The 21,347-nt window shown below is 51.3% G+C and overlaps 1 protein-coding gene across 11 annotated transcripts in view; it reads right to left on the reverse strand.

The window, feature by feature from the left end:
- Window positions 1–4,338: 4,338 nt before the first annotated feature.
- The window catches only part of PLEKHA7 (pleckstrin homology domain containing A7), a 234,127-nt gene continuing 217,118 nt past the window's right edge, over window positions 4,339–21,347 (reverse strand). For 2 of the 11 annotated variants that reach the window (XM_055094178.2, XM_034932215.3), the window contains 9 exons: window positions 18,067–18,258; window positions 17,854–17,971; window positions 16,831–16,934; window positions 16,152–16,352; window positions 13,277–13,435; window positions 10,743–10,876; window positions 9,797–9,939; window positions 8,009–8,119; window positions 4,339–6,088 (listed from right to left, as the gene is read on the reverse strand). In XM_055094178.2, the coding sequence (XP_054950153.1) occupies window positions 8,019–8,119; window positions 9,797–9,939; window positions 10,743–10,876; window positions 13,277–13,435; window positions 16,152–16,352; window positions 16,831–16,934; window positions 17,854–17,971; window positions 18,067–18,258 (1,152 nt within the window). In that variant the 3' untranslated portion in view covers window positions 4,339–6,088; window positions 8,009–8,018. The other 9 variants (XM_055094182.2, XM_055094179.2, XM_055094180.2 and 6 more) reach the window with 8 other exon arrangements.

Consider the following 21,347-nt stretch of genomic DNA (forward strand, 5'->3'; position numbering starts at 1 on the left):
CCACACTCTCCACCCTCCCAACCCAGTGCCAAGCTCAGCATGTCCATTATACGCTCACACATATTCAATCTATCAGAACCTTCCCTGGGTTTCTGCCTTGTTGCCCCAGGGCCAGCTCTCCTAGAATAGTGAGAAGTGGGTAAGTGGGAGGCAGAGGTAGACACCACAGCCCACCTGGTCCCTCCAACCTCACCTTCCCGAGCAGTCAGCATCTGTGATAAGCTGGGCACTGAGCAAAAGAAAGCCTTGGAGAAGCCCACAGGCTGGCTACCAAAACAAGGTGTATGGGAGCAGATACTGCCTTGCAGAAGTTCTCTTGTTGGTAAGGGTCATGGAAACCATTGCACCTTGTGAGGCTTGTGCTCTAAGCAATTGCCAGTTTACAAGGAGACTATCACCTTTTGGTGAGCAAGTTTTCCTCTAAATTAGTTAATGCTTGAGACCTTAAATTATAAGCATGAGTGGCCATTATTGGGACCTGCTGATGCCCAGGGCACACTTTGGCCCAAGTAGTAAGCAAGACTAGCATATCCCCAGTGGCAGAGCCAGCCTGTTCCAGGCTTCATGGCCAGTAGGTATCAAGTAGCTGCAAGTGGAAGAACTTAAACTTGAGAGGACAGTTGTGAGTTCATGTGAGGAAAGTCTGGGGGCTCCTGGGAATGACCAGGTGAGACAACAGCAGAAGACTCCTGTGGTGAGCAGCAGGAGGCAGAGGCCATGAAATCTGAGTTACTACTGTCACTGGGAACTTATTTTGCCTAACAGCTAGTGTGGCCCCAAGAAACACAGGTAACAGCAGAACGTCCTGAAAGTGACAGCCAAGAAAATGGATTTCAGAGCATACATGGAACACCTCTGGGGGCTCCCAGAACAAGGTAAGAGGACTCTGGGGGTGGTGGGGGGGCTGATGTTCCCACAGTTGTGGGCAGAGAGGAACCCAGAGAACTACCGCTTTTCACTGTGATTCTGACCCTATTGTGCTCCTCCGGGCCACTGTCTTCGAAGCTGGAGATTTGGCAAAGACCCTGAAAGGACTTCGCTGGGATGTCCAAGCCCTGGGTTCTCTTGGTGCAGGACCTGACTTTCCAGCTCCTCCTAGGGATGATTCTGCCTCTGAACCCGAATTCTGGGTCTAGGAAGGAGGTGCTTTCCAGGCCCAAGAGGCCTCAAGGGGCAACAGAGACTCAGACCAGCATGAGCCAGGAGCTCAGTCAAAAGGAGCTGAGCACCCTCAGTGCCCCAAAGAGAGCCTCCTTCCATGTGGGGAGAGTGAGACTTGGTGGACAGTTCCAGGGTCCTGGGCCAGGATGGCGAAAGGGACTGCTGCCATGGCCCACACAACCAGCAACACATCCAAATCCAAAGATATCAAATCAGTTAAGGATTGAGATGCAGCTCAGGGCTCAGTGGGAAAGCATCTGCAACTCATCAGTGAGGTCCACCCGAGGGCTGGAGGATGTAGGTGACTGCAGACAGTTACAGCAGCTTCCTATCTGACTGCGAGCTCAGCCAAGGGACTCAGCCTCCCGCATTCCTTCCCAGCTCTAGGGCCAAGTGTGAGAGAAAGTAAACAGCAAGGAGACCCTTATACGTGAGGACAAAACCCTCTTCCTTTGGAGGAGCCCTCAGCAAGTGCTTCCTGGCTGTCTCAGTTCAAGTCTTCAAGTTAAGCTGTGAAGCCTCTTCCCTGTCGCTAAGCAGTTACCCTTGTGCTCAGAGAGGTCCCTTTTAGGGTCTGCATGAGCTGCTCCAGAGCATGGGGCTGAGCCTTTCTCCCCAAAACCCAGACCTTCCTGGGCTGGTCGACACCCTCCCCTGCAGGTCCGCTCCCTTCCTCACCCTGCTCCAACCTCATCTGCATTTAACATCCCTTGTTGGGCTGTGGCAGAGAATACTCAACAGACTCATATTAAAAATGCCCTTTAAAATTCAAAAGCTTTGAACTAAAGAAATACCTTGAGAAGTTTTCATGGAAAGTTCAGCTCCACTGGTTCAATTCACTACACTTAGATGCACCTTTTCAAATAATAGGGAAAAAATGTAACAGGGTCAGACCCAATCAATACAGTTGTTCAAACAGAATTGCAGGGACTGTGATGTGCGCACATTTTGTACTCTGCCTTTGTACCCCGCCACTCGCTCTGAAGAAAGGTTTCTTTGCTAGGAGAGCAATGAAAGTGGTAGCCTTTTGAGCAGAGGTGGCAAAGCCATGGCGTGTTTACTGGGCCGGGAGGGGCTCTGCCATTTTTCATGTCTTCCCCAGTCAGGTCTCTTTGTTCTTTTCATAACGGTGCACAACCCACATGGGCAAAGTCCCTTGCACACCCCAGCGTCGGAAGCAGAGGGCTCCCAGCATTTGTCCGCCACATCTCAGAAATGTGATATGGGGATTATACAAATAATTTGATTCTTCTTTCCCACCCTTGGTAAGAACACAAAAGGACTTGCCAGGGAGTCCTCCGCTGTCCTTGTGGGAAATTCCCAAAGCCCAAAATGGGCTCCTGTCTGGCTGAGCCTGAGCCAGGTTCTGCTCCTCCCCATCCCCATCCCTTCAGGTCCCTGGAATGAAACTGTGGGCAGAGAGATGATTCCCTGGCCATGCCCTGCAACCTAAAATAACCAGGAAAATTCTAGAGAACCCAGCTGACCTGAAGGCAGCCCAGGGGTTAGAGAGAGAGGGAGGGGCTAGCTGCAGCTTACACTCCCACAGACACCAAGGCAGGCAGGAAAGTGAATGATGGAGAAAACAAAATGCTTATTTTCATCGTCTACACTAGTCTGGGCATGTCTACTTCATATGGACTCACAAATCCTACATATGATTGTAATCATCTGAACGACGTTCTGAAGATGTTGAGAATCTTGGCAGTTCAGGAGGTTCAAGAAGGCATTAGGAAAAGATGTTATTCCTAACCCGTTTCATACTAGATCCTAAAATGTTCTTGTTCATTCTTGCTAAAACTAGACATCCGGGGCTCAACCTGGACCTGCGTTAAAGTCAGAATTGAGGAGTGGACACCAGCAAATGGATGCAGAAGTGTGCTCACATCCCCTTCGTCAACTGCAATCTCGTTTAAGGTCCTGGGGTCTCCTGGAAGGAAGGGAAGTTGGAATCACGGGGCCACATGGCATTCCCTGGAGTCCTCCCCACCCTGTAGTGTCACCAGCCAGCCAGCACCATCACAGATGGCCCCATCTTACCTCAGGTAATGAGAGTGCTCTCAAGGCCGGGCCACGTCACCTGCCTACGCAGGATGGAGCTGGAGTGTGCCTTTTCTGACCATGGTAGTTTCCGTTGACTCCGAGTTGAGGGCCTGTCACACAGTCACTCACTCACTCTGTAGATTGAAATCTGGGCCTCAATTCCTATAGAACAGGCTACCCTTCCTCCCTGACGGCACACTCTAAAAAGAGCAGCAAGGTAGTGGGTTCCACATTCCCTCTTACACAGGATTGCATGTGTGAGACAGAAAGTGAGACCAACAGTAAATAAATAAATAAATAAAAAATAAACCCACTGGCATGTTTTCACTGAGAAAATGTCTGCAGATGGCCACCCTGTGGGGTGGGTATTATCCCGTGTGGTTTCTTTTTTGGTTTGAGGGGCTTTGCACTCAGTTATGAAATCATTCTCACCACCACCACCACCCCCCTTCATCTGCTATGGTGACATCTCCAAGTAATGTTTAAAACCAAAGAGTACATTTTATTTTAAAATTAAAAAGTTCAGTAGCTAAAAAAGCAGCAGTACCCCCTGTTCGGAATGCCTTGGAATCTACTTTCCCCAGTTTAAATAGTTGGAAAGTCACCATGAACCTCGGATGCTCTTCTTGGCAGTAGAGAAAAACTGCCGTAACAACAGCTCAGAAATATACACACCCCTCAATGGAACTGGCTTCTTGCCTTCTGTTTTGAGCATACATCACAAGTCAAAATGAATTAAATACAATTCCAGTTTGCAATGGTCCGTCACTAAGCTGCCTCCCAGGAGCGAGCCGGCAGCATGTGGGTTGGAAGGGGGCCCACAGCGTTCCCTGCGCTGTCTTGAATTGGACTGCAGTCTGTCTGACAAACCAGCCCCACAAGGGAGTCCACAGCCTGGCGGCTCTTTGACTGGGATGGGGTAGGGGGTTGCCTTGAGCAACTGTGGAAGCCTAGCCAGGGGCCCAGAAGCACAGGCCTCCTCACTCCAGGCCTCTACAGTCAATCAAATGTCAAGGAATCGTCACCAGAAGAAACTTTTCATAGGTAAATAGAAGCAGGGCTGAGAGCTGACAGTGGGGATTTTCCAAAGAAATGGAAACAAACGTACACAGGCCACTCACCAGAGACTATAGCCAGCAAGAAACAGGAAATGTATCAGGTTAATATTTTAATCTGTACATCACATTTTTTTTTTGCAAACCATTACATTTTTAAATTAACTTTTTCTTGCAAAATATTCATTTCATTTTTTCCAAGAAAATCTTATAAAGGCAAAAATAAAATTTTATTTTGGCAAATGTCATGAAGTCGATACTGGCAGCATATGGAGTTAGTTAAAAATAGACAACAACTGCTAAATATATTCAAAATTCTATTTTTTTTTCTGAGCATAGTCAAAGAGAAATTTTCATTTAAAGTGTGGCTCCACCCAATGGAGGTTTTCGTTGTTGTTGTTTTTTCCATTTAAACGTCATTGTTTATATGCAGAATAATATAAGAAAACAACTTAAATAAAGGGCCACAAACACTGCACCTGGCTTGGTAGCCCCCCTCCTCATGTGGGGCTGGAAGTCAAATCAAAGTCCTGCCATTATGGCCCTGCTGGCGGCAGGCCATGAGGGATGGTGGGGGCACACTGCTGCCCTCCTGCCACCAGACCTGAGTCCCAGGGAAGCCAATCCGGGGTTCTCCAAGGGCAGGCAGCAAAGGCTCCCATCATGGCCTGGTTGGAGGGAAGGGATTTCTAGGTAGATGTCACCCAGTGTGGAGTTTATTGCTACGATACAATGAAAGTTGCTTCCTCTCACCTTTTCTGTACTTCAATGTGTACTGTTAAAAATGAAAGCAGGCTGGGCGTGGTGGCTCACGGCTGTAATCCCAACACTTTGGGATGCCGAAGTGGATGAATCACCTGAGGTCAGGAGTTCGAGACCAGCCTGACCAACATGGAGAAACCCCCGTCTCTACTAAAAATACAAAATTAGCCGGGCGTGGTGGCACATGCCTGTAATCCTAGCTACTTGGGAGGCTGAGGCAGGAGAATCACTTGAACCCAGGAGGCAGAGGGTGCAGTGAACCGACATCGTGCCATTGCACTCCAGCCTGGGCAACAAGAGTGAAACTCCGTCTCAAAAAAAAAAAAAGATAGCAAACTGCTTTTTTCTTTCTGACAAGAGCCTTTTGCTGGAGGAAGCCTGGGGGCAGGTTGTGGGACCCAGTCCTCTTGAACACACTGTTGCCCCTAAGCCAAACCCAAGAGGCAAGGCACAGACTTGGGCTCCACGTGCGATCCTCGTGGAGTTTCACACAGAGCTGGTCATCAGGTCAGGGACAGCTGATCTCTGCAGCCAAGGGCCCCTCTTCTCCCAGACAGCACGCCAACCAGCCTCTTGCTGGAGTCTACTGGGAACACCTCTTCAAATCTCACTTTCTCCTGAGGTCACTGGAAGTTGGACTAGCCTTGGCTTGCCCCGCCCTTCCTGCCCCCCCAACACCTGTCACCCAGAAGTACCTGAATCTGTACGTGCAGCTGCAAAGTCCTGCATCCTCAACCTTCCTGCCACTCAGCCCTTGAGGGGAACATTAGAAAATAGATTCTGATTCTAAAATACAGTGTATTTTACAGTGTATATCAAAAGTGCTTTTGCCATTCATATGTAGAGAGGAGTCTGAGCTTAACTAGTAGGTGCATATTAGGGCCTGGCCTGTGGTGAACACCCGCAGTCGGTAAGCTGCTCCTTCCTCCAGCCGGATTCCCTGCTCAGCTGGAAGGGGTTTCCTTGGGGGCAGAAAGGTCATCTCCTTGGAGGAAGCTGGTTCCACTGGGCCCCTGGCTCCAGGCTTCTCCTTTGCATGCTGGGTCACGGGTCAGTCACTGCCTGGGCTGGCAAAAAGCACAGGAGACAGTGAGAGGCTGGCATCCAGGGAGCAGGCACGTCTGCACACACATGACAGAATGGCAGATAGGCGGACAGGCAGAGCAGCAGAGCAGGGGGCTCTGGCAATGCGGCCGCTGCCGGGGGACCCTCAGCTTCCAGGACACATGGGGCTCTCGCCCCACCCTCCCTGCATCCCTACTCCACTGCTAGACACATGCTGGCCCCTAAATTGGGTCCCCATCCCGACAGGGCAAAGACTCTAATAAAGGTGCAGTCTGGCCCTGCCCTTCATTCTTTCAATGTGGGTAGCGCTCTTGGCCTCTGTGGGCCTTGTTTTTCTAACCTAAAAAACATGGTGGTCCTACCCACTTCTTAACAAGGATGCTGTGAGGGTAAGAAGAAATGCAGTACTCCAAAGAGTATAATAGGCCAATCTTACAGCCATGGGGGCACCAAAACCCAGGAGGAACAGAACCTCTCTCCTGCCTCTCTGTGACTGAGCGCTGTTACTGTGCTCAGATCTCTAGCAGAAAGCCACACCCCCAAATGTGGCCTTCACAATGGACGTGGCTAGAGCACTTCCCTATGGCTCCTCAACCACGGGGCCTCTACTCCACACCTCCTCAGAGCCTGGCCCAAGGAGGCTGACCTCTTCCTCTCATGCTCAGGCTGGCGGGGACCTGCTGACTCTGCTGTGAGGCACGGGGAGCACCCAGGATGGACACCTGCCAAAAAATCACGCTTCGTTCCCTGCAGCACAAATACTCTCTCCCTCCTTTCACTTCTTTCTCCAAACACCTAGAGCTGCTCGGGGCGGCCCAGATGAACCCATGAGTGGTGATGGGGAACAAAGGCTCTGAACTCACATCAAAGGGGTTCAAACCCCAGCACTTAACAAGCTGCGATTCCTTGCGCATATCCCTCAAGGCCTCTGAGCTTTTGTTTTTTCATCTCTAAAACGGGGAGGGGGGGGGAAATATCTTCATAGGGTTGTTGTGTGGATCGAAAGAGATACTTAGCACAATGCCTGGCACACAGCAGGCACTCAACAATGTTAACCACAAGTATACGTAAAGGAAGGAGAGGGGAAAGCCCTGCAAAATGATAGTGGGATGGGATGTCAGGGTAAGGACTGCCCAGACCGGTAGTCTGACCTTCCCCTGTCCAGGTGAACCGCTGGGCTCAAAAGCAACAGGCCTAGGCCAAGAACTCACTTGAGACTGGACCAGATGCCAGCCTCCTGTTCCAGGGCTCCCTCCTCATCCCACACTGCCTCTCATCACTAGATGCCCACATGGGGAGAACTTGGTAGGGTTGGTGCCAGAGCTTTCTGCCTGGCTGAGGGCCAATTTCACATTGCCCTGGGCTTCCCTTTCTCTCCCTCTTAAAGTGCCCAGTGACCAAAAGGGCAGTCCCAGTCTCTGCGCTGACACCAATTCTTTGTGACCTGGAGTGAGCCCCAGCCCCTCACTGGGCCTCAGTTTCCTCATCTGTAGAACTGGACTTTTCCCAATCTTACAGTTCTTCAATTTCTTTGGCCAAAGCCCTGAAAGGCCAAGATCTAACTCTTCCTTTCCAGCCCCCCGAGGCTGGCAGTGTGGTCTGCACTGGTTCTCGGGCATCAGGGTGCCCTACTGAGGAGAGCAGGGGATGGGGGCACAGTTCTGGTTCTAGAGATTTCATGGAGGCAGCAGGGTGGATTGCTCAGTCCCTATCGTATTAGAGCCACTGAGGATTGAGTTCCTAAAAAGCATCACTTTCCCACCTGCTACCAGTCAGAACAGTCCCGCCAGCGGCCGCTTTGCCAGTGGAAGGAGGCATCAGCAGGTGGCACTGCAATCACCTCAGCACAGCAGGGAGGTGAGGGGCTCAGCGCTAGGGAGGTGCAGGAAGCAGGCAGAAGCACACCAGACAGGGGCTCTTACTTGGAAGGTGTTAGACAAAGGTGTAGTGGAGTCCGTTGGTAAAAGGGGGGTAAGGTGGCACCGTCCTGGAAGACAGGGGGCCTTTAGGCGGGAGGAGGGCCAGCTGCTGTGCTAGATGGGGCACACAGGAATTAAGCGGTGTGTTAGACTCCTCATCAGCTCCTGCAGCACCAGATGCCCCATTTGGCAGGCCGGGGTGGCATGGGCCCTGCTGCCCACCACGAAGGGCCTGGGCTTGAGGGTGAGGGACAGATCCACGGGGCCTGGTGGGGAACCAGATGGGTCAGGCTGCAGTTCCTGGATATGTTTCTGAGATGGAGAGAGGCATCAAGAGTGAGGAAAGGCCGCAGCAAAGATCATCCCTGAGTAGGGAGGGAGAAAGGCCCTGGGAACTGGCCGCAGCATGTTAGGGCTGGGAGCGCTCATCTGCTGGCAATAAGGAGGCCGAGGATGGCAGACCCCCCCAGGGTTAGAGCAAGCAAGGCGAGAGGAGGGCATGGTATGGTGGGGGAGCCGCCCCTGCTCGAACCCTCCCCAGGAGAAGCTCAAAAGCTGCTAAGATGAACCCCTGGGTCATGAGAAGGAGAGGTCTGGATGAGCCATCTCCTGCATCGCTAATCCCAGAACACCACACCGGCCACCTCTCAGCCCATTCAGCATGTGCTCGAAGGGACAGAGGACAGCCGAGATTTCAAGGACTCTGTGCAGGATCAGGCTGTGGGGGACAGAGAACAGGTTTTGACTAAGACTATGGCCCCTCCCCTTGTTGCCAGTCACTCTCATGGCCCTCTGGGGCCACAGCAAAGCTCTGATCTCCAGACAAGACTCCCCAGGCCCAGGCATCTGAGGACCCTGCCGGCCACATCCTTGGCTACTTCTAGACACTTTGGACAGGGTTGGAGAATTGGTAGGGGCCATGACACCACTTCAGGCTCTATGGCTGTTCCCTCCCCAGAAGAAGCACACCTGGCCAGGAGCACCACCCAGACACACAGTGGCCTCTGCACTGGGGGAGAAATGGTACTGGGTGAATTGTGAAGGCACAAGGCACACACAAGCAGGTGAGCTGTGAGTGGAAGGAGGAGCCTGCGGTCTCCTTCCTGGCTGAGAGAAAGAGCAGCCCTTTTATACACAGACACACACACGTACACACAGTCACGCACACACAGACACACATACACAGACACACACATAGACACACATTGAGACACACGGACACACACACACACACACGTTCTCATCCCATGGTGTTATTTTTTTCCAATTGGACTGCAAAGTCCCACTTTCCAAGTCCTGTACTTTCTGGCACAGTACACTGTGATGAGGTGAACACTGGCTTTAGTTTAGAGACGAAGGCGGGGGGGGGGGCCCCCTTCTGCCTTGCCCCAGCAAGAAATCCAAGCATCAACCACTTTCCTGCCCCCTTCTTCATGAGGTCAGAAACCTTGGCCCCTTGGCTCAGCACCTTGAAAAACCTGTTCTTAGCTCATAGTCTCAGAGGAAGTGGGGTAGCAGCACCACTCCTCCTGGGACCTTTTTCCCCAGACACTTCTGAGCTTCTGGGCCCCCTTGGTCTCCTCCACTGTGTGGCCTGCTCCACCTTCCCTTCCAAGTCCTGCTGTGCTCATGGGACAGGATGCCGAGTGGTCAGGGGAACACACCACTGACCCTCAACTACCATCCTTGACACCTAGTTTTCCACTGGCTCTGGAACAGGCCACGCTGGGCCCAAGCCCACAGGTGCAGTGGGGCAGGATCCAGGCCTTGGGGGCTGGGCCATGGCCTTACCTGCCACCTGCTTGCTACGCTGGGAGGCCTCGGAGGCCAGGGCGTAGGAGATGTTGATGATGCGCTCCTGCTCCTGCAGCTGCAAGTCCAGGTCAGCCACACTGTTCTGGTCCTGGCCTGAGGTCGGCTGTAGGTTGCACATGCTGTAGGAGGGTCGGAAGCAGACCATGGGCCCTCCTGCCCTGGGCAGCAGCCTCAGGAGTGGAGGGTCTCCCTGGCCTAGAGGTTGTCAACATTTTGAGGGGGATCAGACAAAAACTGTGGTACTTTCTCCCTAGACAAAGGTACACGCTTTTCCCCAAACACCCAAACGGTCCCAGCTTTGTTCCTCCTTTGGGAAGGCCACAGACCTTAAGTTCATGGCTCTAGCTGGAGGCTCTTATTAAATTCAGACATGAGATGGCTAAGCCAGCTCTGAAAGGGAGGCTTACAAACAAGATTAAATTTCTGAAGCTATTGAGGCTTAGGGGACAGTAAAGTCACTTCAGAGGACCCCAGGCCAGCATCCAGGGGAGTGGGCAATGCCTCTGGTGCCCTACGGACAAGGCTGGCACCCTTGGCTCTGATCCGCTGGTCTGCATGAGGGTGCACAGGCCCAAATGCTGGCAGGCCATCACTGGAGCTGATCTCCAACTGGGTCCACTTCATGGCCATGCTTGGCTCCACTCTCCACACTTGCTAGGGTCACTTGGGACACAGAATTGGGGGTGACAGCCCAGGACAAGAAGCCTCTATGAATGTTGCAGGCCTTTCCAGATGACCCAGGCAGGCTTCCTTGCTGATCTGCTGGCGATGTACCAGCCTGCCCCCTCCAATGAGTAGGGCTTACCTGAGACGAAGACCTGGCAAAACACGCACCCCAGCCAGCCTGGCCCAGGGCCCACATGGTAGAGACGCCACCTGGGGTCAGGGTGACCTGCCAACACTTGAGCAAGCGAGGGCTGACCTTGACCGGGCGAGGATGTTGCGGATCTTCTCGGCTTTGCGGTACCGCGCCTGCAGCTCCTCAAGGCTGGGTGGCTCTTCGGGATCTAGCTCCACGTAGCGCTCAGGGATTGACACCTTCTCTGGTTTGGACAGCTGGGGAGAGGCCAGGAGGTGGCAGAGGGAGAGGCTCAGATGTCTGGGTTTAGGACTTGCTTTCCCCACCTCTGTCCCCTCCCACCATGGGAAGCAAGCAGAGTCCACAGAGACCAAGTAACTTGCTAAGATCACAAAATTAGTCAGTTGTGGAATCCAGGTTTGAACCTGAGTCCGACTCCAAAGCTCATGTTCCTTCCACTCCACCAGCCAACCTCCTACAGGCTGGGGGAAGGGAAGGGCAAAATAACTAGACTACAAGCTCTCAGGATAAAAAATGATCATCCTTAATGCCACCATCAAGGCCCTAAGTGATCTGACCCCTGATGACCTCTCCAGCCACTGATCAACCAGTCCCTCCAGTTCCCCGCCCACAGTGGGGCCTCTGTTCTGTCTGGGAAGCTCTTCCTTTTGTTCCCTTGACTCTCATCTTTTCAACCTCACTTTGAGGATCCTTCTCTGATCCCCTCCACCCCCTCACTTTCCATTCACCATTGTCTCCCTCTGTCTAATGCAGGGACTTAGTACTTAGTAGCCCTCCAACTAATTCTCCCTGAATGGATGGATAATGGATAAATGGATGATTGACAGGTGGGTGAATGAAAGGATGTGATGGTGTTTTCTGTCCCTAAAAAAGCTCTTCTGATCTAGACAGGAGGCAGCTATGCTGAATCTACTGCTGGCCAGAGGAAAATGGCCCCAAATTCCACCTCACCAGCATCTCCCGTGGACCTAGTGGCAAACTCGGCTTGGTGAAACCTTGCTTGGACTAAGAACACTAAAGGAAGCTTTTGCATGCTCCAGGAACTTTTTCCTCCCTGAATTACAAAAGCACACTAAAATGGGGTGGGTTGAAGCTCCTAAAAACAAGCTTAATCCAATCCCAGGGCAAATCAGGTCATGGATTTAAACCCACACGCAGCCCTTTCACTCTGTTGGAGATGGCAAGAAATAAGCTCTTCTCTGTTACTCCAATGAGGACAGATTTAGAGGAAGGAAGCAGATTACATTGTAGCAGGAGGAATTTAGGTTAGAGATAAGGAAGAACTTTTCCCCTGGGCTGGCAGGCAATCAGGACACTACAGAACACACTTCCCCTGCCAAGGCAGCATGTTGGGGCTTCTTTTGTGAATCTGAGAACGCACAGACCTTTGGCTGTTTCAGATGGCAAAGGAACAAGGTCTTGGGGCAGGGAACCAGCCTTGTTAACTCCTAGAGCCCCAGCAGACCCCAAAACTCAACAACTGTACAGACATCTATCTTATCCACACACTGTTCCTTTGTTCCCAAAGACCAGAGGAACCCCTAACATACTGAGTCAGGTAGATACCACTGGCAAATCAGCTTGTGAATGGGCCTGGCACCACCTCTTAAGACAGCAGGAAGGCTCTGGAAGATGCAGGTCCTCCTCAGTACTCACTCTCCTATCACACAGACCTGGGGGAAAGTTTTATTGAGGTCTCGCCTCGATCCATCCTTCATGTGGTGAGAACATTTCCTCTTGTGCAGTTTCCAGGCAGGCCAAGTCCTTGTACAAATGCTTTTGGTACATTTATGGGTCACTGTGTGATTCATTCAACACAGTCAAAGATGCAGCAAAGATGATGTACCACGTACCCACTGTGTGCCAGGCCCTGTGCCAGGGACTAGGGATACAAAGGTGAACCAAGCAGCCATAGACGCCGCCCTGAAGAGCTTAGGAATAGCATCGACATAGGCCACAGGAGACAATCTACGTCTTGAAGACACTGAGTGTGTCATCCCGAGTTCCCTTTCTCTCCCCTTGGGTAGAGACATTTCCTGATGGGTAGAGATCCAGGAGTTACTTGCTCTCCTGGGCCTGCCCTGTCATGATGCACGTGAGCCACCAGAGGGCACCAGAAGAATTCAGACCAGAACTCTGCACTGTCTCCTAGCTTCTACCATGGCTGGAAATTTCGCCTGTGATTTTCAAACCTGCCCCCCATTTTCCCCTAGTCAGACTGCCCAAGTTGGCCTCACCAGCCAGTTGAAAAGCCAACCCCTGGTGTTGCAGGGAACATTTCCTAACAATAACAACTGCTGCTCACGTGCCTATTATGTGGCTTTGATCGCTAAACCTCCCAAGAACATGTGCAGTTACTTAATCCTCTTCACAACCCACTTCACTGTTGAGGAAACTGAAGCACAGAGAAGCTAAAATTGCAATTTGCCCTAAATTACAGAGATAGTTTTGAACCTTCATCGAAACATCTGGCCTCCTTTCATTGCCTTAAGCTGCTATCCATCCATCCTCCTAGGCCACACTGAAGCTGAGCCATGTCCCTGTTCAGGATGATACCCCACAGTGTGAAGGTGGATCAGGCTGGGAGCTTGAAGGCCATGTCTCCTGGAGGACATGAAGGAAGTGCCTGCCCTCACCTCTCTGCTGATGTCCAAGTCATAGTCTTGAGGCTCCAGGTCCAACTCAGTGACAGGCATGGCCTGCACTTTCAACCAGCCATTCTCCTCCTTGTCCTTTTTTTCCCCTTGCACGACCCGTTCCAGCAACTGCAGGTCAAAGTCCTGCTCACGCTTCCACTGGCAACAGAACAAGAGGTTAAACGTAGTCGCTTCCTGATTGCTGAAAGAGCCCGGCTGGTCACCTTTTTCCATGGGGTCCTTTGAAAGATGAACCTGTGATCCCCTTAGGGAAAAGCTGTATGTGCAATAGAGAATGAAGCTGCTGTCCCCTTCATATGGGCTGTTCCAGACTGCTAAGTGCTCTCTGATCTGGGTTCCCAGAGGTTTCAAACATACACCCTTGGGGCACAGGTCTAAGACTCATGACTTCAGGCTCACAGTGGTCCCCAGGGAAATAGAAGGCTCCCAGAGAGGGTGACCTCCAAACAACTTGGGACAGAGTTCTAGAGAAGGGATTTGTCCCTTCCACTCTCTACAGCTGGTTCAGGAGACATACATCCCAGGCTCAGAATTAATGGAAAAAACACGCCCTTCAAGGCCCTGCTAAGCAAGAAGAATAACCAAGGATCTTTCTATTGGGAATTTTCAACAAGATAACATTTGTAGGTGGGGGATCTCGCACTTACAGTAGGGCTGGGGAGGTACAAGCAAAAGCAGCTTGGAGCCAATGAGGCAGAAAAACTGCTGTATGAGACCCATCTATTTGAGATAGATGTTTTCTTTAAATTAGAAAAAAAACTAAATCATATAAAATTGAAATGCTAAATCAAATGGAATGTTTCTAAGGCTGTTTCACAGTATCAACTTTGTAACAAGCTTCCCAAGAGGGAAAATCTAACCGATAAGATCCAACCATGACTGTCCAGCTCCGTGGTGACTTCCTGTTGACCCAGGACCTGCATCCTCACAGGCCTTTGACCGCTGAGCAGGTTGTTGAGAATAGAGCAGGCTCAAAGCCTCTCTTCCCCTGAGCAAAACCAAAGCAGATGCTTATCTATCCCAGGCCATCTTCTCTCTCCCATCCATCCACCTCAAAGCCCCAAATGGTCCTGATTGTCTTTGATGCCTCAAGTCCCTCCAGAACCCCAAACCCAGAGCCATATTCGCACATTTCACCCATTCATGCACAAGCTCTCAATAATGACTCCAAATCAATGTAATCACTCTTAGGTGATGGTTTCCAACTATTGTTGGAAAGGATTAGGCAATTGAAGTTCCAAAGATGAAAAAATCAATTTAATGATTCACAAAGAAAACATTCATTTCCTTACAGGCTCACAAATGCTCCAAATAGAGACAAGTCCTCATTTAAACCCAGCCTGATTGTTTCCACAAACAGGAAAAGTTCACTAGACTCTATAAGGTATCCTGGGGAAGAACCACGCCAATCCATTATTATTAAGCAACATGTTTATTGGCGTTGATGCAGAGACTTACACAAGTCTTCTTTTTTAAGATAAAAATTACAAGGTATTCAAGTTACGATTTTTAGATAATCTCTACATTTGAGACATCAAATTATAAAAGGTCAGTGTTACCCCATATGACATTTGTTTTAAAAATTTAAAGGTTACCAGGTTTGCAGCTTTTAAAGATATGAATGTCCTGGGCCTTACCCCTTTGGTGTCTGAGCTAGCAGCTGCAGAGAGGCCCTCTGAATACACAGTATATTTTGCTATCCCTTCAAGTTATTAAATACCAGAAACACAAAAGGTTTTCCATAAGAAATTGTGTGATTGGACTATAGGAATTAAAACCGAACAACCTCAGTCTTGGGAGAATGTATTCAAACGTGCAATCTCTGAAGTCCCTGTCTACTGTCCAGGTGTAAAGCATGGATTTTTATAAATTAATAATGCCCAGACCTCTGCCAATGACTGTGGCGTCAGGCAGCAGGTTGGCTCAGGCTTGTGGGGTGGCTTTTGGGACAAGTGAATTATGAGTCAGTAGGCCTGCATGAAGAGGGCAGCAGAAAGGTGAGTCACATCTGGGAACACTCAACAGGCTATGGAGACAAGAACCGCTATTACAAGCCCGGTAATAAGTAGCACAGGCCAGTTAGAGCATGTTCAATGCAAATCAGAAGCTTCTGTAAACACAATCAGGCAGGATTAGAGAGGCAATGAGCGGTAACACTAAAAGCAAAGGAGCTTGTGCAATGAATTAGGGAAAGAGCAATCAGGCTAGAGGTTTAGGGAAACATGGGATTTCAAACAACAGGGAAAAGTCAAATGGAATGTTTCCAAAGGGACCTAAGGTGACTGTGGACAGGGCGCAGCGCCAGGAAGCGCCACCAGGGGGCAGCACAGGCCTCCCCAGCAAGCCCATCCCAGACACCCTGAGGCCTCTGCACTGCAAGCCCAGGGAGGCCAGTGGCCCTTGGGGCAGGGGTGTGACCCCGTGCTCCATCACCCTCACACAGCATCTGCTGGCAGGTCTGGGAGGCTGATCAGTTTGCTTGTGCTTCTAACCAAATCATGTCACCATCTTCCTCCTCTCCTCTCTGAACCCTGTATTCCCAGGTCCTGAATTCAGCCGAGATTCCGAACGCCTGCAAAGGCCCCTCTCCATCGCGGCTGGGAGGACTGACTGGGTATTTCCTCAGGCTCCTGGGCCTGTTTGATCCTCACTCCAGCTCTGGTTCAGGTCACCCTCTGACCAGGCATTTGTCCAGCCTGGGTCGTGGACAAACAGCCCCGTGGGGTGTTCTCTGAACCATGTAGGTCAATGGACAGCTCTCTCACTGGGAGGTGTGATGTGCTTGTGTTTGGGGGACTCTGAGGGGCACTCGGCTCCCTGTCCCTGCCCCGCTGCCTGGCCCCTCCTAACATACTGAGCCAAGATCTCCAGGGAGCGGCCGGCTGAGGTAGCGAGATGAGGGCAGGCCCGTCCTCTCCCCTTGGCCCAGTGTCCTCTTGCGCTCTCGGACCAGGGCCTTCTGGTGTCGCTTCATGCGCTCCAGCTGCTCCTCTGCACTCATCTTGCCTCGCTGGTGATCCCCTGAGTACAGGCGCTCCAAGGCACTCTTAGGTCTCTGAGGAAGAGGAGGCAGGCAAGAGAGACACAGAACAGCTGGGCTGGGCACGCAGAGGACGGCCACCCTGCTGGCTGCATTCCCGTTGTCTCTCTCTCACACACATGCACACTCTAGTTGGGCTCCTCTTGGCCTTAGAGAACTATCTCCTCTAAGCAACACGATGCCCCCAACCCTCAGGAGCTTTCTGAGTAGCACCCATTCTGCAGATGCAGACACTTAGGCTCAGGCCTGTCCAGTGAGGCCAGAACCCAGGGTGCAGGCTTCTTGAGCTCCCTCCTGCCACCCTGACAGGCCAGAGAGAAAGGCAGGATGCCTTCCTTGGTGGACAGTGGGTGACAGGGAGCTCAGGAGGGGCTGAGGCCACCCCAGAGGCCATCCCCAGGGCTGAAGGGATGGCCAGTTACTGTTCCCCTGGGAGACCCTCCCTCCCCATGTGAAGGAGCAGGGAGGTCCTCGACAGCTCAAGGCCACTCACAGGGAAGGTTGCCTTGCTGCTTTCGGCATTGAGACCCCTCCGGAGTGTGACGTAGGGAGCAATGGTGGACGACTGCTGGAGCCTTGACGTGGACCCTGAGAGCCCTTAGTGAGGAAAGAGAAGTGCAAGCATGTTTGTGCTGGGGTGGATGGGTCCCTGCTTCTCCCTCATCACACATTCTTGCAGGAGGACCAAGAGCACCCAGTCAATGACCCACCCTTATTTCTCTTCTTCCTCCCCAGGGCATAGAGGAGCAAGGTCCCCAATAGAGGATGGGGGCCAGCCCAGGGGTGACCTTTGTCCCTGATGGGGGGCAGTGTCCCTGCAGATCTGTGGACCACCCCAGGCTTCCCTTACATGCAGATGACTGGGCTGCCTGGCAGGTAGAAAGGCTGGAGGGGCAGGAATGCCTTTCACCCCCTGATCCATTCTTAGGCACCCTGCACAACCCAACTTGGGGTGAGGAGGACAGTGAGAAGGACACTCAACTGGCAAGAAAGCATTTAAGGAAAGGGCTCACTGAGTCTTAGAGTGGCACTCTGGAAGGTCTGAGATGGCCAAGCTGGTGGCAGCCACCCAGCACTCCGGCCTACAGGGTGCAGTGACTCTGGAGCCAGAGCACTGGGATTGTCTTCCGGTTCCACCAATGACCAGCTAATTGGCAAGTTATTTAATTTCTCTGGGCCTTAGTTTCTGTGTCTCTAAAATGGGGATGACAGTACTTTCCTCATAGGATTGTTGTGAATATCATGTCTATATAAAGTGCTTAAACAGTGCCAGGCTTTCTAGTAACTGCTATTATCATTGTTCCTGGGGACAGATGTAACAAAAGAGGAAGAGAATCAGGATGTGGGCCAGAGGAAGACAGGCCAGGTCCTCCCTCTTGGCATCCCAGACCCCCCTGACAGCTGCTGCTCAATCCTAGGCCTAGAGCTGCAGGCAGAAGGGTACGAGGCACCAGCTGAAGGCTGGAAGCAGTGTGGTGGGATTCCCAGAGAAACTCCAGGGAGGGCCCTGCCTTACCTCTGCCTGGCAGCGTCTGGTACCTGCTCTCAGGGCCCACAAGTCCCAGGGAGGGCTGGGCCATGTCCCCGCTGAGGGTCGCCAGCTCAGGCTCACTGACATACGACCGCAGCTCCACCTGTGGGCAGAGTCCCAGGTGATGTGACCTGCCAGTGTCACACCCCTTTACCTCTCCCCACATGCAGAGTGGCAGCCCCAGGGTCCCCCGCTCACCCTGGAATCCCCATTCACACACTGCCCCAGCTCCCGGTCTCGCTTCCTCTCGTCTGACTGCCGCTTGAGGCCCCGCACAGATGTGTGCCGGATGATGGTGGCCTCTCTTGGCAGAGGCGGCACAGCCGGGGGCTGGTCCTCTGGGCTGTAGAGTTCGGGGAGTGGGGGCCTGGGAGGTGCTTCATCTTCCTGCTGAGAAAGAGAACCAGACCAGTGGTCAGCGAGACGGAGCTGGAGGGAGGACTGCTAGGTACTGCCACAGTGGAGGTTTAAAGGGTAGGAACAGGCCACATCAGAGCCACAGAACATGACTGCCTCAGCCAAGGAGCACTCACACTTCCCCTGGCGGGGAGCAGTGAAGAAGGGACATGCTCTGCTCCTCTATCCCCTCAGAGGTATACAGTTTCTATTCCTCCAAGTGTTACCTGTATAACTGTGTCCTGAAACCCAGGACTCAGGTCTCCCGGGTCCATGCCCTCGGTGCTGTGCTGAACTGCTCCCTCCGCTCATCTGGAGTGCACATCGCAGGCAGGCTGCTAACCCTGCCCTGACTTCCATGCTTATGACAGCACCACCTACCTGGAGAGTAACATCTACCCACTCAGCAGTGCTCAGCCTGAGCCGGCTCATTGGCCCTACATGAGCTCTGGCGCCTTCAGCAAGGTGGGGACCTGAACAAGGACAGAGTCTACATCCTCCTGGCCTTTCTATCAGAAATGTGTATGGTTACAAAATATTTCCTCCTTCCCGACTCAGACAGAACAGGCGGTCAGGATGAGTGACTCACTGCCTACCATGCAGTTCATTCCCTAGAATGTGATGAATGCAACATTTTCCTTGAAACTCCCTGTCCACAGTGTTCTGTGAGGGCTGTGGTTCCTCTACATATCAACAGACCGGCCCCTGGTTGCCATGAACACCCACTCGCAGGACTAACGACCATCATGCCTTCCACCTCCTAAATTCCCTCTTTCTCGGTCTAATTTGGTTTTGTTTTTAAGAATTTTGCAGAGTTCAGGAAAGGGCACTCCAAGCTCTTGGAAAGTTCAGGAAAGAGCACTCCAAAGCAAAGGTTTATCAACAATCTTCACTGATGTGTGAAAGTTAAGCCATCTGCCTAAGATACGCACTGGTTCTCTGAGGATCCACAGTTTCCAATCCTGACAAGATATCTGAATCACCAATTTCTAAAAAGCTCCCCAGAAAGATAAACATAAAACATTGATTGCCTTTGATTGAATGGAATGTCTGGAGGCAGAGGGTGGGAAGGAGACATGTTATTATGTATTTTTTTATATCTTTTGCTTTTGTATCCTTTGAGAATATTATCTAATTTATTTTTAAAAAGACATTAAACTCAAGAAAATAAGTCAAATAAAAATAAAAGAACTATAGCCACATGCAACAATGTATATAAATCTCACAAACATAATGTTGAAGAAAAGATGCAAGACACAAAATAGTATATAGAATTATATACCAGCATAATCACAGTGTTTAGGAGTCAACACAGGTACTAAAATTAAAAAAAAAAAAAAAAAGGCAAGGGGATTATTATCCAAAAAGTCAAGATTGTGGTTACTTCTGGCAGACAGGAAGCAGCTTGGCCTGGGAAAGAACCCACAGGCTTCTGGTTGCTGGCAGTGTTCTATTTCTTAGTCTAGCTGTTGGTATAAAACAGGTGGTCTCTTTATTGTTATTTGTTAAATTATATAATCCTGTTTTATGTCATTTTCAGGATGGATATTATTGTTTCACAAATATAAATGGGTTTCATTTTGTTTTGAGACAGGGTCTTGCTGTATTGCCCAGGCTGGAGTGCAGTTGTGTAATCACAGGTCACTGCAGCCTCAAACTCCTGGGCTCAAATGATCCTCCTGCCTTAGCCTTCCCAGTAGCTGGGACGACAGGCAAGCAGCACCACGCCCATCTTATAAGTGTTAAAAACAAGTAAGTAATAAAACAAATGGTAAAACTGGCAAACACACATATATTCCTAGGAGAGAGGACCTCTCCTGGTGATCCTGATGCTCACCCAAGCTGAGAAAGCCCTGCCTGAGAGCCACAGATGACCAAGCTGAGGAGGAGCCTCTGTGACCATCTACAAAAGGGAAAATGAGGAGGCTCAGGGAAGGGACGGACTTGCCTGAGGACACAGTGAGAGAATCAGTCCCGGAATCTGGGTGTCTCAGCTCCTATGCCAGTGCCTTTTTCCCCTACTCCCTGTCCCAGCTGGCAGCATTCTGCCCTATGTTGGCAGCCATCTGCCCCAGACATTCCTGCTGTTTGTTTTGGAATTTTCCCTCTCCTGTTTTAGGGCTAGAGCTCCAGTCCACCTCTTGGATCTGGGATTGGGAAGGAGATCTCAAGATGCTGAAATCCACAGTGACTCTCTGGCTGGGTGCTGGGCCATATCCTGGGTCCAGCTCTGGGCCCTGGACTATGGCTAGAAGCAGGTAGATGGTGAGGACCAGGGTAGCAGAACTCATGTGTTTTACCCAGCACTGTGCACTGACCTCATCAGAGGTCCACGCACACACAATGCCCAGGTGAGTCTCCTCCAAGCCTTTGTTGGCAAAAATCTGGAGGGCCCCATTCCGAGGTCCACTCTGCTATGGCTTCCCTGCACTGGGACCAGCCTCATTGTGTTCTCCAGCCAAGGCTGGCCTGGCCCTGGAGGCGTGAGCTCTCTTGGGACCTGACCACATCTCCTATTTCTTTAAAGTCTCCTGCATTCCCAGACTCTGCCAAGAGCTTGGCCCCTTTCTATGCCAGGCAAACCAAGGTGCTGGCCCAGTCAGCCACAGAGGCCACAGACCGGATCTGGGACTGAAAGCCCAATTAGATGGCAGATGGCACAGAATAAAAGAGAAGGGCCAGGAGATGTGATTGGATTCACTAGTTAGCATGGAGACATTGAGCAAATGTCAACAATTTAGGCTCTTAGTTTTCTTCTCTGTGGAATGGGGATACTGCTCTTGCTGTGTATACTCTGCGAGGTTATTTTAAAGATCAAAGCATCCTCACAACCCAGCCCAGTGTTCAGCGGCGGGTGAAGGGAAGGACATTTTTCCACTGGACTGAGCTCACTGCCCACAGGCTGTGTAACTGCAGGAGAGCCCCCTGCGGATTTGCACAAAGGTTTGCATGGGGACAGCTTCGTCCACAGCCACACACCTCTCTGCAGATCACAAACTCCACCCTACTCAGTACGCTCACTTCTTCTTGGTGGGCCTCAGTTTTCCCAACTGCAAAATGGGAGAGTTGGGTTAGATCATCTT

The sequence above is a fragment of the Pan paniscus genome, chromosome 9, assembly GCF_029289425.2.
Source record: "Pan paniscus chromosome 9, NHGRI_mPanPan1-v2.0_pri, whole genome shotgun sequence".
NCBI classification, from domain to species: domain Eukaryota; kingdom Metazoa; phylum Chordata; class Mammalia; order Primates; family Hominidae; genus Pan; species Pan paniscus.